The following is a 17,562-nucleotide window of genomic DNA, read 5'->3' as shown; positions in this document are numbered from 1 at the left end:
AAAAACCAGGCCTTGACTCAAACGACTTGAACAACTTCAGACCGGTCTCCAATCTTCCTTTCCTGGCCAAAATTCTGGAATAATGTGTGCTCTACCAAGTGAACAAACAGATTGACACTATCAACCAGCTAGAGCAACATCAATCAGGTTTCAGAAAAGGCTATAGCACCGAATCTGCAATCCTTAACATTGTCGACGACATCCGTCACTCCCTTGACTCAGACCATTGCTGCCTACTCATCCTCCTCGACCAGTCAGCAGCATTCTACACGGTTGATCATATCTTCTCATCAAAGCCCTCAAAAAGAGAGTTGGCACAGAAGAACAGGTTCTACAATGGTTCTCATCCTTCTTCCAGAATCGCTCCCCGAGAGTCAAAATCAAGTCATACAACTCCGACCTTCTCCCCTTGAACTGAGGCGTCCCCAAGGCTCCGTTTTCTCCCCGCAAGTGTTCAACATTTACATGTTACCCCTCGATTCCATTCTGAATAAAGCCAACATCCCCTTCCACTTATACTCAGATGACACCCAGGTTTACCTGGAATCCTCCTCTATCAATGACATTCTAAGACTCAATAATACTCTCAAAGAAGTCCAAGAATGGTTATCATCGAACCACCTGAAACTCAATCAAGGTAAAACAGAAATCCTACTGATCTCCAACAAGGAAGAAAACCCACAAGTCTCCGAGTGGCTAAAAGTCATTGATACTCTCAACATGATTCCCACTCTGACTAACTCTGTAAAATCACTAGGAATCACCCTAGACCGCAAATAATCCATGGCGAACCACATCAAAAACTCTGCCAAGAGCGCCTTCTTCAAACGGAAGCTACTCAACAAAGTCAAACCCTACATTCCACCCGCGGATCTCAAACAAGCCATACTGGACTACGGGAACGCAACCCTCTCTGGTACCCCCCTCTCCCACCTAGTACCCCTAAAAACAACCCTCAATGCAGCAGCCAGAATGGTCTCAGGAGTAAAAAATTTTTACCACATTTCTCCCGCACTCAGAGATCTAAAATGGCTCCAAGTGGAAATGCTGGCCAGCTTCAGATCAGCTTGCCTGACACACAAAGCCTTGCACACAGGGAAACCAGAATACCTTGCCTCGTAACTCAAGAAAGCCGGTCAAGCAAGAACACTCAGAAGTTCAAAGTCCATCCTGCTCATCCCCCTAAAAACCCGCAAACAGAAAACGGCAAACCGCTCCTTTGCAGGAAATGCTCCTAAAATCTGGAACGCCATCCCGGTCGACATCAGAACTATTTCCTCCTTTCTAAAGTTTAAACGCCTCCTAAAAGACCACTACCTCAAACGTGCCTTCCTGAAACCAATTCCGTAACTTTCTAACCCTAACTTGTGCTGCCTCCAGATCGCAAGTACCTGCAACCGACCTCTCCCACCGCCCTCCTCCCCTTTTCATGGGGTCGGCATCGCTACGTGAACCTCTCAGGATTTGACTTTGTCCTCATTGCCTCTGGGCCAGTTGAACCCTTATTTGTATGCTTATTCTATTTGTGGACCTGCTGTACGCTTATCCTGTGTGCATTCTATTCGTTATCTGACTTATACATGTGGATTTGCTGTACGCTTAGCCTTGTGTGTATTGTATTCGCTATCTGACTTATACATATCTTGTTGTGAAGCACTCCGATACCCTCAGGTCTGGCCAGCGCTATAGAAAACTCCAAAAATAAAAACATAAAATAAAATAAAGTACCAGGGCTCTCCTCAGGAAGCAGCACTAACAGGAGAAATGTGATGGTGCAAACTGCCTCCTGACTAGAGTCCCGGCACCTGAAATGAAATGAAATGAAAACAATATTTAATAAAGCGCACTGCTGCCAAGCGGCTTCCTGGCGCTGGGGGACCTGGGTCAAACTCACAGAGGGGGACACAAGGGAACCTAAGAAGGGAAAGCCAAAGAAAAAAGAAAAGTTTTTAAGGCTTTACGGAAATGGCTGAAAATAGGAATGGAGCGAAGATGAAGTGGGAGACTATTCCATAACTGGGGAGCCAAGACGGAAAGACGAGTGCCCCCGGATCTGGATTTGCGAAAGCGGGGAATGTGAAGAAGGGAGAGAGAGGAAGACCGGAGGGTGCGACTGGGAACATAGGAAGAAATGAGGGAAGTGATATAGGCAGGGGCAGAGCGAGAATGGGCACGAAAGGCAAAGCAAGCTAGTTTGAAAAGGGATCTGAAGCGAATGGGGAGCCAGTGAAGGGATTTCAAAGCCGGGGTAATGTGAGAGGATTTGGGGAGGGAGAGAATGAGACGGGCGGCTTGGTTTTGAATGGCCTGTAAACGTCGGGACTCGTGGGAAGGGATGCCCACGTACAGGCCGTTGCCATAGTCGAGGCGAGAGATGACTAAAGCCAGGACTATGGTTTTAAGCGCGTCGGTGGTAAAAAAGCGAGAAATTTTCCGAATAAGACGGAGGGAAAGGAAACATGCAGACACAACAGAGCTGATCTGGCTGTGCATGGTTAAGTCAGAGCTGACTTTAATGCCAAGGGTGCGGACAGAGGAAGAGGGCGTGGGGGGGAGGCCAAAAGAAGGGGGCCAATGTGCGGGAGACCAAGGGTTAGAAGGGCCACCCGTGAGGACAAGTTCCGTCTTATTGAGCTTAAGATGGTTGGCGCTCATCCACTCAGAGATAAAGATAAGGGTGGAACTGAACTTGGGGATAGAGTCGGGAGAAGAAGACAGATCAAAGACAAGCTGGAGGTCATCTGCGTAATTATATACAGAGACCCCCAGTTTGAGAAGAGAAGAAACAAGGGGACAGATGTACAAATTAAAGAGGAGAGGGGAAAGAGAGGAGCCCTGAGGAACACCACAGGTGACCGGACAGGAGGGGGCAGAGAAACCGGAAAGATGAACGGCCTGATGCCTATCCTGAAGAAAGGATGCTAGCCAGGAGAAGGCCGCGCCCCGAATGCCCGCTGCGCAGGCACGGTCGAGAAGAATGGAATGGTCGACCGTGTCAAACGCAGCGGACAAGTCGAGAAGCACCAAGGCTTGGGGAAGGTTAACATCTGCCTTGCCCTTGAGTTCATCCAAGACCGCGAGAACCACCGCTTCTGTAGAATGGCCAGGGCGGAAGCCCGCCTGATGGGAAGCTAAAAGGCCATTGTCCTCGATGTATGAGGAAAGGCAGGAGGTGACGTGGGTCTCTAGGATCTTGCCCAAGTAGGGGAGAAGGGAAATGGGACGGAAATTAGCGGGGAGGGAAGGATCTAGACCAGGTTTTTTTAAGATAGGGAGAACAACAGCAGATTTAAAGGAAGAGGGGACAGCACCGGAAGCCAATGAGGAGTTGAGAAGAGTGAGGGGAGGACCAGAACAATTAGTGAAAAGGGTTTTGAGGATACGCGCAGGAGCGCCGTCCAAAGGAGAACCAGATTTAACTTTAGACAGGTAGTTGTGGAACAAGTCAGGGGAAATAGGGGGGAAAGTGTCGAGGGAGGAGGAAGGGGGAGTGCAAGGGCTGGTGAGGATAGGCTGAGGCACATTAGGAATGTTAGCTTTAATTTTCGCAATCTTGTCGATAAAAAAGTTATTGAGTGAAAGACAGAGGGATTGGGAGGGAACCAAGCCGGGGGAAGAGCGATCAGAAGTGGCAAGATTGCGGACCAAAGAGAAGATTTCGCGGGGTTTATTCACGGAGAGCGATACTCTCTCCGTGAAATAAGAAGTTTTGGCATTAAGGACTGCTTTTTTGTAGTTGGTAAGAAGTTGTCTGTACTGAACGCGCAGAGGAGGGGAATACTGACGTCTCCAGAGGCGTTCCGCCCGCCTGAGATCAAGTTTTAGTGCTTTGAGCTCAGTGGAAAACCATTTGTGCGCATCGTATGGACGAACCGCTTTGATCTTTTTAAGCGGGGCCACACGGTCACACGAAGCAGCAAGCCATGTACTTAAGACTTTGGCCTGGGATTCAAGGGGAAGACAAGTAAGATCAGGAGCGGAAGAAACCAAAGAGAGTGAAAGGGAATCAAGATCGGTTTGGTTCCAGTTACGGGCTAGAAGGTTTTTAGGGGGAGAGGGTTTGTTGACCACACCTAAGTGAACAGAAAAGGAAATAATAGAGTGATCGGACCAGACACAGGGAGAGATGGAGGGAGGTAAGGCAAGGGGACAAGACAACCAGATTTGGTCGAGTATATGGCCGTGCACGTGGGTCGGGGCTGTGACGTGAGAGGTAAGGTTCAGACAGTGAAGAGTGGCAGAGAAGTCTTTGGAAGAAAGATCTTCCTTAGGATCTCCTGGCCAGAAATTAAAATCACCAAGAAGGAGCACGGAGGAGTTGTTGACCACCAGGGTGGCCAGCAACTCCTGAATGGAGGCTACAAAAGAAGGCATCGATTGAGGGGGGCGATAGACAAGAACCACAGTGAGGGGGGAAGGGAGGTTGAGGGAACGGGCCACCAGGTAGTCCACGTTAGAAATAGGGGGGTGAGGAAGGAGCTGAAATTTAAGTGGCGACCGGACAATCATCGCCACCCCCCCGCCGGCCTTGCCATCCGGGCGGTCAGCTCGGAGGGCATAGTAGGTGTCAGGGAGGATGGCTAGAAGATCAGGGAGAGAGTCAGTAGTGAACCAGGTTTCGGTCAGAAATAAAAAGTCTGGAAAATCAGTGGTTAAAAGATTGAAAAGTGCTGTCTGGTGTTTAACCAGTAGTATTATTCAGTAGAGGACTTGGCCTAATGGCTAGAGCCGGCGATTTCAGAGCTGGGGATCAGAGGTCGAGTCTTGGCGTGGCTCAACATTCTGTGATTCCGTTGAAAATCACGTGCCTTCCAAATGAGTGTGTCCTTAACTGGTGCTATAAGCACCGGTCCTGAGGATTACATGCCGGTGCTGAGCACCGGAACGCACCTGCTCAAATGAAACACTGGCACAGGGCTGACGTCTCGGGTCACCCCGTCTGCCACTATTTCACAGATCATCTGTCGGGCCTGTATTGAGAGGATCTGGGCCGGCTCTGACGGACGGGGTAGGCCGAAGTAGGGGGCTGTGGGGACGGTGGGCGAGGGCGATGTTTAGCCAAAACTCGTGGAGCTGATGGATCACTAATCATGAAAATAATAAGTAGCAATGGGTGATATATATCTGGTAACTGTGTATTGCTACCTCAGAATGCAATCAAGGTGCTCTGCTGGCCTAATAAATCACGAGGCTGATGGTCAAGTGGGTTGTAAAAGTGTGATAATGATTTTGTAATCATAGTTTATTACGATGTCATTGTATGTTTTTCCCAGGCTGTACGTTTTATTTTATTTTTTATATACTGCTATCTCCGAAAATTCGGTCAATAGACAGCTATTTATAGAAGACTTCATTGTGCCGATTGCTGCAATATTTGCTGTACCTAGTTGACATATAATAATATGTTTTATGTAATTGTATATGTTCTTTTCTCAATAAAAAAAAAATATTATAAAAAAGAGTGTCACCTTTAGAAATGGGGTTTCTGGTTGGCTAGGGTATGAACCTAAGCCAGGCAGAACCCACCACTCTAGTCACGGCAAGCAAGTTATACACCAGAGATAACCAGTGCCCCCCGCCCTTGTTACCTTTACCAGAGCAGTCAGGTTTATCCCAGAGGCAAAGTGTATATATACACACACACCACACTAACTCAGTGAAAACAACATTATAAAAGGACTCCACACCAGATTAGGGAACCAGCTAATATTTATCTTAATCAAGCAAGGCCAGAATGACAAAAAACCAACATACCCAAATCAATATATCACTTGTTAAAGATTAAATCAAGTGTATCTCTTAGAAATTAAAATTATCTGCAACCGGGGCTATTTGGTCGCGATCGCAGGGGCTTAGCTTGGTGGGGGCAGTCCGCCCCAGGCAGCAATATTTTTGGGGTGGCGGCCGCGCGGCACTGGTGGCCCTTTGGGGCGGCCTTTATACTTTATTTGGGGACACTCACTGACACTACTGTCAGTCATTACAGTAGTGTTAGTGTCCCCAAATAAATTATAAAGTCCGCCGCAACGGGCCACCAGTGCAGCGCGCGCTGCCCCGTTTGAAATGCAAGCGCACCGCCACATGCTGCTTGCAACTGCTGCCTGCAGGGTGCAGCGCACGCACGCCACCACGACCTAGCATAGCCCTGTGATGTCGCACCAACTTCTGCAAGGTTGACTGCCCGCCGGGCGGAGGCTTTTGGGTTCATTTTGCGTGCCGGCTGGGGTCCAGGTCGGGACACAAAGTAGTGCTTGCGCTTCCTGTGGATGGCGCTGTGCAGCGGAGCTTGGGGTGCCTTGGCTTGGGGTCTCCTGGTGCTTGCGAGGATGGTACATTTAAACCCGGAGCACTGTTTGTAGAATGCAGCGTGAGGGGAGCTTCATTGAAACAGGAAAGCCCCGGCGCAGTTCTTGTCTATTAGGCAGCCTCTTGTTAGAGAAATGGGGACAGAGACAAGAAACGTTTATCCTTAAACACAAAGGCTATCTTTGTTACTTTTTATAATTATGTGAAATGGTGACAGGCTGTGCCCTTACTGCCCTAGTTGATGCGGACTTGATACGTAAAATAGTGTATTCGTGATGTGTCTACCTACATAGAAGTTTGATTCAAACTGTTTGAACGTCAATATTCAAGCTTAATTTGGGAAATTTGGTAAAATATTACGGAAACACAATTTACACACAGCATAGGGACAGTATGGACAGCTGGTATGCACTGTTTCCAAACGCACAGAGAAGAGGTTTAGCATGTGTAGCAGCAGTTCTGTTATGTTGACCTGCCAGATATGGTTCAGAGTTATCCAATTACTTGGCCTCGGCACTTTATGCAGACATCAGTCTGCGTTTGTGATTCATCCATCAGAGGTTTCCCAGTAGGGGAACTGAATCACGTTAATGTGGGTGGCTGGCTGGCTTTGAAGACATTGGTTATCCTCATAGAGCTCTTCTATAAAGGGAGGGGGGGAGAGACTCTTGATACTTTCCAGCCTAACCTGTGTTAATGTTGAGTGTGTTTGGGGGTTCTGCATGGTGGTTCACAGTGGAGGTTAGGGTCTTGAATCCTTCCCCCTAATTAGTGTCAGCTATGGTAGTGTTGTTGTTTGAAAGTAATGCCATGTGCCTTTCTAAATGACACAGGTGGTTGGTGTAAGAGTCATTCTAGTGTAATATTTGTGGATTTTATGTTTCTCCTTTGGTATGCATTGTTCCTCATCTAGGTTTTAATACAAACATTCCACCCTAGGTTTTTGTTTGCCTGCCTCCTTGTAGTTGGAAGTGGCCTGTCTCTTGCTTGCATTGTCTCTGTTGTCTTGTTCTAGCCTTCCATTACTACCCTGCCTGATGTTTCCCAGCCTAAAGCCGCTCAATATTGAGGCCTCTCTGTCTCCAAGGCCTATCTATTGCGTCTCCAGGTTCCTTTGTTTTACCTGTCCCGCTAAAGTATGAGGCTCTCTATTTATTTATTTATTTAGTGTTTTATAGATCGCGAACCAGACCAGTGAGGGTATCAGAGCGCTTTACAGTAGTATCAGGTGGGATACAGGACAAAGGGGGGGAGAGCAGAAGGGATAGGGAACAAATAGATACAGTATATGGCAAGACAAACAATCATAATATCCGACTACCTTTTGGGATAGGAGCAAAACGATACAATAAGCTAGTAAAGCAGTCTCAACACCCTGGAGGTTTGTTCGGAAGTGCCGGGTGGGTAACATAAGGGAAGGAGGCTAAGGGATAATGCAGCCATCCTGCAAGCATTAGTTCCCAAACCCCTCTTGTTCACTGGTTCCCTGTTCCCTGTTCCCTAGTTGCTTTGACACCGTGCAGACAGATTGTCAGAAGGACAATCACCTATCCAGGGATAGCTCAGCTGCTATTAAACCATAGCTTTGCTCCCTGTAACTTGTTTGGGAATGATCTGTTGTCTGGTGAGAGTAGCTCTGCTGACAAAGACCTTAAAGGATATATTTGCTGTTTGCACTGAGCAAGAAATTAACCAGAAGAGCAAGGGATTCATCAGATGAATGGTACTAATCAGCTGCATTTGATATGTGATGGATAGCTGTGGTCACTTTGGCATGTAAGTAGTATTTATAAGTGAAACTTGTACGTTAAGAGCTGAGTGTGGAATAAGTCTTCATCTGAGCAAGTGGTGGCTGTGCTGTTAGCGCCAGTTAGACATGTGGGCTATTGCACCTGTCTCTGGGTAAATGTCAGTCTGTACCCTGCCCTTATGTTGATGTGTTCTTGTAATTCTCCTTAGGAAACAGCAGGGATAAACTGACCTCTCTGCTTCCATTCTCTCATTGATGCATTTACCTGCAAGCACAGGCAAGCCTTTCTACACTCTCTTCCTAAATAATGCATTCATCTGTAGAGCCTAGAGTTCTAGAGAGAGTTGAATGGCGTGTGAGCTATTTACCCTAAGAGTTTTGGCTTGTGAGAGGAAAGGAACACAAAAGATTGAGATACTAGAGAAGAACCTGGTATTCTCTGATCCCAGGGCACCAGGGCCTAGGTTGCGAGAGCTCCAGTTGTGATCGCAGGTTGCCAGTGTGATTGCTCCAGTCAGTCAGCAGTTGTCTAGGCACATCCAGGTCTGTGTACCACTAAGGTTATGAACCTTTTGAAATGTGTAAGGGATCTGATGAAGGGCTTTATTCCAAGATGTCTGTGAGTAGAGCGATACCAGTAGTAGCTAGCTACTACTCTCCAATGAATGAGCCGTGGACATACTGAAACACACATGCGTAAATGCACACATAACTTACTTCGTATCCGGACTTCTTTAAGAGGCTATTTTTGTCCAGACCTTGGTTCCGCTATGCCTATATTCGAGTCTGGGAGGCAGCTGAATACTTGTGCTACAGTGACGTGTGTTACAGAGCCTTGCGGTTCCATACTAGACACATTATTATGATTTTACTGTTTTTGCGGATTTTTAACACTGTTGGTTACCATGAAAATAATATGAAAACAAAATCACAGAAAAATGTAATATTTCTTGTTTCTTCTGATTATTCAAAGAGTGCTGCAGTGCCGGATCAGTTTGTCCCGGGGCTTGGATAGGGTTGAAAATGTTCCCATGGCCCCTACAGCTGTGTTTAAGGATTGTGATGATGTGCCGCCACTCCCTGTATTTTAGCTTTGGGCCCCCTGGGCAGGCTCTGCACCATGTGTGTGCTGAGGCTGCTCTGAAGGAGAGATGCACTCTTACAAGCTGGCTTTGGGTACCAAGAGCACACGTCTTTTCATTCCCAGGAAGTTGGTTGCTGCTGCTTAGAAGTAATGACAGGGCGCGACCCATGGTTGTTGCCTTTGGGCCACCAGAGTGGGCTTTGTATCTGGTATGTGTTGGCAAGGTTTTGGAGCTGACTACCCCTTGCTGAGTTTAGTTCTAAGGGCACACAGTAGTGAGTCATTTCATGTGAATAATTAATTTGCTGTTTTTGAAAGATAAAGAATCACAGGCTTCAATGCGGTTTTGGGTCCCCGGAGCACATCACGTTTGTGCACGTCCCCATTGGTTTAATGGGGGGACCATGATGTATGGTCATTTAATGTCAGCTGTAGATGATGGATCCTCGAACAGTGTCATGTATGTGCATGTTTGCATTGTGCTGAGGGGATTACCAGGTAATCGTTCACACAACTCTCTGATGGATGTCACATGCAGTTTTTCTGAGTCCCCAGTTAGATCATGCTGTCTGTGTATTCTCCTTTGTACTGCCGGTCACCGGTGTATTCAACTGTGTAGCCTTGGACCGTGTCATGTATGTGCATGTAACTTGCATGATCGAGGTAATTATTAGTGGCGATAAGACATGTGTCTCTGACCTCTTTCAAGTGCTCGCCGTCCTTTCCCCTCCCCCAGGGGCGGCAATCTAAGGGATAGCCCCAGACCCCACAAGCTCAAGCTACGCCACTGTATATACTAGTTATCTTTGTCTGATTCCAAAATTTCCGGCATTTTTTACAATGCTTCCTGGCCAGAAGAGTGGCATCTACTCGCTATTATATTCTCAGTTTATGAATATCCAGGAAAAGCTCATAATGAAGATGGAAAACTTACTTACTTGTAATCCAAGTTCTCCATCACGGAAAACTTTCACAGTTAAGGAACAACCAACTCACCGCCCCAGGAATCCAAGAGAGTGGATTTAATTTGGTATCCATCCAATGTAATTGTAGTGTTATCCAGGGTTCACAATGGCCGGCCCATCATCTTCTAAGCCTGCGCCATCTTGGGTCATAGGGCCAGCCTAAGATGCTTAAAGGCAGAATGCGGTCTTTCTTTTCCTTTTTTTCTCCATGTAACTCTGCTCTGCTTATCTGCTGACTTTCTAGCATATGAATATCCTTGCACGCCCCAGAAATTAAATTCAAAACTTACATCTAGGAATATTAAATTTAGAACTAAAATATTAAATGCCTCTTAAATTGTCCAACTGTGGTCAATGACACCACCTCTATCCCAGTGCCACTCAAACCAATGCTGGTTTGTATTATTGTTCGACCTTGGGTGTGTTACGGATTTTAATAAGGGAAGGACGCGACTGGTGTAATTCTCTCTAGCGTAACTACTCATAATTCCCCCCAAATTACTCATAATTATGCATAATTGTGTGGGAAGTGTAATCCAGCATTTATGCACTGTTTCCTCCCGCAAAATGCACCCTTGAGTCCAAAATGGACCCGACGATGCATTTTGCACTAACAAAGTAACACCAAATGCTCGAGGACACGAACAACAGTAGCTATCAGCCGCTCATTCTCATAGTTCGTAGTTCCTGTGCTCCGGTGGTACGATTTATGCCCCAAATTACTCAAACTGGAGCAATCGTGTAATTTTGATAATTTTGCATCACTGGTGTAAAGTGGAATTACTGAAATTACTCAAATCACTCTAGCTTAATTACAATTTCTCCCAGGCCATTTTGTAATCCTTTCATTCGAATCATAATGTTTATTAATGAAATTTTGCTGAGGACATTCTTGGGGTTTATAATTTAATGCACATCCCAGCACAGTATTCAACGCGTAATACCCCTCCAGGTGTGTAATTAAGGTAACAAACGAAGTTTTCGAACTTTTAAAATAAGGCCTTGAAATCCAGCTGCTGTGGACTGAGCAGGGCCGTACTGGGAACCAAAACCGGCCCTGGCAAAGTGCTCGCCGCCCCCTCCCGCTTACCTCCCCCCTCCGGTGCCGCCGAGCTCTTTGCCAGGGTGCCGGTTTTCGGCCGATTTTGTTAAAGGGCTGCAAAAAAGGCCCTGTAACAAAATTGGCCCCCATATGTGCGGCGCACCGGGGGATTGCCCGGTGCCCGATACTGCCAGTCCTGGCCTGGGACTGAGAGCACATCTACAGCAAACCTTCTGGCTAGCAAGGAGGTTGAGACACAGCCAACAAAGATCCCTGTGACTGGGACAGGCAAAAGCTACAACAGAGAAGTCTGCCTGGCTAGTAGGTAATGCTGGTAATGTGGCAAAATAACTCGCGGACTGACGCGGAGAGTGGAAACAGCAAAATATGCTATACCCCAGCCAGTGCTTTTAATGTGCATAAAAAGGTTGTCGGCCCTAAAAATGGGCGTCGCTTGTGAAGCCTTTACACAAAGAGTGGGGTCTGTAATTAATACATGTTAAGTGGCATCCAGTGTTTGATAAGTTCATAAATGGGGTCTCACTGGACAAAGCATCATCAAAATCAGTAGGATATTTTATTTAACAACCTATATAGCACATTCATCCAGGGCCAAAATCAAACACTTTACAGCATAAGCTGCAGAAAGCTCCCCTCTTTAAAGAACACTACATCACAGTGCATCAACTGGTCACACCCAGCTACCTTTCCTATCACTCACTGACTCTATGCTTGTCTCTGACCCTGAACTGTACTCTGCTGCCCTTTGACTAGGATCATGTTATAGAAATTTCATATGCACACATAGATGCATACACAAGTTGAAATGAAACCATGCTTTAGGCCTTGGGTAAGTCCAAAGGGACTTTGGTGACATTGTGTTGCAGCTCTATCATATGACAGGCAGGAAGGTAGAGTTTATTTTCTTGACTGTCATGAATAGAGACCCTCGCGGGTCCCTGAGTCAATGTCTTTATTTTGGCTTTGCCAGGAACTGGGTCTGGATGGCACTGGCCCACTTAGAGCACTAACTACAGCAGAGAAGTAGTGGAATTAGAAACACAGCACCGGTGTGATCCAAATGGTCCTGGGTAATCTGATAGATCGGGGATCTGTCGGGCTGATGCTGTCAGGAACATAGGGTACTGGGCCTTTCCTCCCATCAGTCGCACAGCGTTGGCATTTAACCCCTTCGCTGCTCATGACGGCTCCCAGCCGTCATGAGTCACGGTGGGCGTGTGCTGATGACGGCTGGGAGCCGTCATGACCACGCCCACGATCAGAATGTCCAGCACCGGCGCGGAATTCCAGCCGCAGCCAAGGTGTTAAAGGCGATTCAGCAAATTTAAAATTAAACATTATGGAGGTACAGTTAGACTGCGATCCTTAGGCCAGAAAATACCCATGGGACACTATAAATAGAGAATGCCCTGTGGGCCTATAACATCACTATCAATCCATGAACCCAACATCTTAGAATTCAACTAACAATATTTATATGGCAGGAACTGATTTACTATATGGTGCTCTAGTGACCACATACAGAAAGGGAATCTCTGCCAACTGCATTGATGATCTGAAGTGATTGGATCTTGATGTGAAATTATTCAAAAGCACCTGATGGATGATATGAAGGTGTAAAAGAGAATCTGTCAGGATTGCAAATGATCAGTGTTCCAGGGTGTAAATGACTGAAATGCAGCACGCCTTTGAATGAGTAAAATGTTTAACAACCTAAGTGATCAATGTGTGGAAATTTGAGTCAAGAATCCTTGCAAATATGACATTACCTTAAAATGTGTGGGGGCAGTGATTTCTTTTCTTTAGCAATATCACCTTCAATCTAGGAGAAATCAAAGAAACACAAGGGGAGATGTATCCTGATCCAGAGGAATTTAGGAGACATAGAGGAGTCTGTTCCAACTCTCTATGGGCCAAATGCAGAGCAGGGAGACTTCCTTTGACTTTCCATTGGGAACTGACATGCTTTGCCAATGAAAACATAATACTACCACAGCCTTTCGCCCTGGGACCATTGGGTGCCTGATAGACCCAGAGGGAAAGAAACACCAAGAACCACACTCTAGAACTACGATATCCATGGATGAGAAAATGGGGTTGAAGGATGTATGAAAAAATGTAAAACTTTAAGAAAAAAGAACAGGTTTTCCCCTTGTCCATCAAATCCAGAGATGCCTTCATTACCTTACTGAAAGTAGCTGATTTCTAAGGGACCGGGCGAATGCTGCCATAGCCATGTATTACCATATTGGACCATACTCTAATACAAGTTCACCTGCTTCTTAACAAACCAGTATGTAAGTACAACAATATCTCAACAGGTATTATTTCAGAGGCTAGTAAATAAACATGCACATTTAGTTGCATAGGAAACATTTCGGGAGGCTCAATGATTTAGAAGGAGCGCCAGAGGCATCATGTATTGAGACTACGTATAGTGGAAACATTGTATTAGGAACAAACAAATTGGAAAATTTGTATCAGCACTGTTGACCATGAGTATGAAAGTAACCGGATAGAACTTTGTGCACATAAGTGCTTGTGACACACATTGTGGACGGCGCAAGTGACAAGTGGAACAGCGATACGCAGCATGAGGTGAGAGAGGGGACAATGAGAGGGGACAATAATTAGAAGGTACTTAAGGTTCATAGGTAGAAATTTACAAAGGATTGTACAAAATTGGGCATTCAGGTGAACCAGAATATAAGACGCCACTAGTTGCGCTGGAATGTCAATGACGTTTCGATCCTCTAAGAGTTAGGATCATCATCAGGACCAGGTTACAATTTGGAAAGGGCTGAAGGAGGGTAGAAGGAATTCCGGAGGAGGAAGGTACGAAAAATTCACTTCTGCGGGACTGAGGAGTCAGGGGTCAGTGGTCTACAGAGGGCCACCAGGAGGAGATTGGCAATGAATGCAGTGAGTGAGAAGACCAGTAAATTCGGGGAAGAGTAGGGGCCCTGAGTTGAGTAATTGACGTGTAGGTTATTGTTATAATCCCTAAGTTTTTATGTACATATTCACATTGCTACAACTGCTACAATCCACAATGTATTTACATACCTATTATAGGTTGCTAATATTCCATTTATTAAGGTTGGGCTATGCGATAGCCCTACACAGGTTATGGTATGTATTTTATACAGGATGTTATTATTACTTGGTATCTTCCTCCACCCCTCCCCCTCTTTCCCCGTTGGAACGTTCCTTACCCCTGGAGGCTGCTTTAGAATGTTGACAGGGTGTAGCCTGATCTTGAGGAGAGCAATGTACTGAAGTGTCCTGTTGTCCTGGTGGACTGTGGAGGCCGTGATTAAAGAAGAAGTTTAATCAGCTACTTGTCTGGTTTACTTTTTAACAGTTATGAGGCACGATGTGTCCCTTGGGTGGAGGGGAAGGTGAGAAACAACCGGCGAGGCAGATGAAAGTCTGTGTGATCCTATGTCTGGGAGGGGTGGTTGGCGGGAGCTAAGGGCTTGAATTTGTGATGTTGCAGAATCCCAGAGGATCTTTCCACGACCTCCTGCAACATCACGAATTCAAGCCCTTAGCTCCTGCCAAGGACAGGGTGGATGTTTTATGTTTCATCTGGAGATTTCACCCGAAGCTGCAGTAATCTCTCAGTGAAAATCCAGCTCAAAATAAAGAACTAAAGGGAGGATCTGTTCCAGAACAATACATTTCCCAGGTAATATTTGCTAAGTTCTTACTGGACCCACTGCTCATTTCTTAAGTTCCACCCTTAACTCAGCTTCCTCTTAACTGGAAGTTAGTCTTAGCTTGAGATTGTGCTGCCTGCTCTCTTGTCCCTAGACATGTACATTTGTTGAGCTGTCACAAGCTGCCAGATCTACAGTGTTTACAACAGAGCCCTGAATATACTCTCTTGAAGAACTTTACATTTTCCTGCATTGTATTCCTGCCCCTGTAAGAAAGCACAATATTCATTTAAGAAAAATCAGGTGGTTAAAGTAGGGGTTTGGAGTTATGTTATGCATTATGTGGACACATGATATAATTGCAGGATAGAATGTAGTGCTGTACCTTTAAAAATAAACTCCGCCTCCTTGCAGTTGTGATGCAGCCACTCCAGGAAGCAGCGTTCTTTCAGCGAAAGGTTGTTGTGGCTTTCAGTAAAGTCCCACAACAGAATGTCCTGAAACTCCTTGACCTCTTCTTTTACCAGCCTCATGTTCCCCAGACTGGGGGATACGGCCATTAAAAAGAGGCGTTTCACCCAGTAGCCCGACACCTCCCCTTCCACCGCCCAGGTCTGGCGCAGGGCCGCTCTCCTGTCGCTCGATGCCGGGTGGGACTTTACAGCCAGCAGAAGCAGTGGTTTTCCACCAGGAGTGTTGCAGTGACCTTTCCTGTCCTGCAGGATGGTGCAGTTGTAGCTCTGTAGTTGTGGGAACTCTGCCACATGCTGGGAGAGGTTGAGGTGGTAGGTGACTGTGTCGTGTGTGAGGCTAACGGAGTGCCTCATTTGAAGTGTCCGCCAGACTGGGGATTGCCGACTGATGTCCACGCAGCCAAAGGGCCAACAACTCTTCCCATTCTTTGAGAAGAGCCAGATATTTATAAATGTGAACAGGGACAATCCCAGCAGGCTCTTCATCTTTCTGTTCATGTTTCTCTCTGTTCTACAAGAAATACAACACAACAGAGTAAGAAAAACTCATAGAACACCGAGGATCACACATTGCAAGTGTTGGGAATTACCAAAATCACAAAAAAGTGTTGGGGTAATGTGCATGAAGCGAACATACAAAACAATCATGGAACTGTGTCCAGCCCCCTTCCTAAAACAGCAAAAGTAGGGGCCCAACAATCAAAAGAATTTTGGGGTTGTGATTTTGAAAATTGCAGGCTTTCAAACCAAAAACCTCAAAGTCACAATGTACCAAAATGTGTGACTCCTAACAACTCTTTAGGAAAAAGGGCCACAAAAAGGGCCACAAAAGCGGCATTCCTCCCTTCCTTGCATTTCCTTATGGAATGCATAAATGGTTTGTGATGGCAATTGAGGTTGCCAACCATTAATTGAATACTAACCCCTGAAGGGGAATGGTCTCTATGCAAAAAGTGGAAGCCTCAACTTTGGGAATGGGTCCCATGTGGTGTAGCAAGGATTCCATGAGCAATAATGCAAACAAAGAAACTAGACCATACAGCCAAGATTAGGTTAAAAAAAATACCCGTAACTGGCAAGCAGTGGGACGCTCACACCACAGTGCCCAGTGTCACCACACCTCATGCACTAATATTAGCTATGACCTCTTCACTACCTTATCCCCTCATCCATCAAAAACAACTTCAATTCCTTCTTCTCTTGCTTTTCCTTGGTACCATGGTACCATGGTACCTTTCACCTTTCATTCTTCTCCTATCTCTCCATTGCCCCCTCTATTTTCCTTCCCTATTTCTATTCCCCAAAGTATCTCTCCTACGTTTTTTCTACCTTTATCCTCATCTTTCCCGCTCTATCCTATAATGTGTGAATATTTACTTCCCCGTATTCTTCTCCATTCTTCCCAAGTCCACATCCTTCCTTTCCTATCTCCACGCTCCCCTCTATTAATTTTTATTTGAAATAAAATGATATTGTTTGTATATAACAAAAACAGTAGCTGCCTGGACAAGTTACATCAGAAACAAACAGTTGTCCTATGCACTGCGGTAGTACAGAGTAAACAAACAGGTTAAAGGTGTCATTCTAACATATACAGCCAGTGTGCATAACATAATAAAACATGGCATTTGTCTTATTCACCTAGCAGCTAACAACCGTCAGCACCTAACTCCCCCATCTTCAGTTACCCCTTGCCAAGCTGTCATAGGTAGAGTTCCATAATGGCCAGTCAAATCTTGAGTTCACCACTGTAATTCCAAATCCACTCAAGGCGTCCCATGCAGGGTCAGTTGTGTCCACCTTGTGAATCCTCCACTGAAAGAAGGGAGGAGTTAGATGTATTTGTGTTAATATCCGGAGCCAACAGGCTATTTACTAGATGTTCCCATGCTCTACCCCTATCAATTGTTTCCCGCCCTCTCTTCAATTGCCAAAACAATACAGCACTCTCAAGCCCTTCTAGCCATTTAGTCAGCCATGCCCCCCCCCCCGCAGCTTTCCAATGCAGTGTCAATTCTTGCTTTGCTAGTATTAATGCCAGGTCAGGAAATCTAGTAGTGTTTTTCACTTTTTTGGGCATGGGTAACCCCCAAGGAGGCAGGCCAGGGGTGTACAAGGGACTGCTCGTACGGTAATATTAATAACACAGTCCATTACCCCGCTAGAGAGAGGCAGGACCCTACCACATGGAACACTTCTGCGCCAAGCTCCCCACATCTTGGACAACTCCCCTCTACTTGCATCCTTAGTATCACATCA

At 46.0% G+C, this 17,562-nt stretch overlaps 1 protein-coding gene across 1 annotated transcript in view; it reads right to left on the bottom strand.

Moving 5' to 3' along the window:
• Window positions 1–17,562, bottom strand: part of LOC144799330 (beta-1,3-galactosyltransferase 5-like) — a 159,787-nt gene that overhangs the window by 21,699 nt on the left and 120,526 nt on the right. Inside the window, exon 2 of the mRNA XM_078670578.1 lies at window positions 15,216–15,814. Within this exon, the coding sequence (XP_078526704.1) occupies window positions 15,216–15,814 (599 nt within the window). The remainder of the gene's footprint in view (window positions 1–15,215; window positions 15,815–17,562) is intronic.

Source organism: Lissotriton helveticus, chromosome 12, assembly GCF_964261635.1.
Source record: "Lissotriton helveticus chromosome 12, aLisHel1.1, whole genome shotgun sequence".
In the NCBI taxonomy this organism is placed as follows: domain Eukaryota; kingdom Metazoa; phylum Chordata; class Amphibia; order Caudata; family Salamandridae; genus Lissotriton; species Lissotriton helveticus.
Note: the sequence above shows the minus strand (reverse complement) of the source record. Positions and strands in the feature narration are given on the sequence as shown.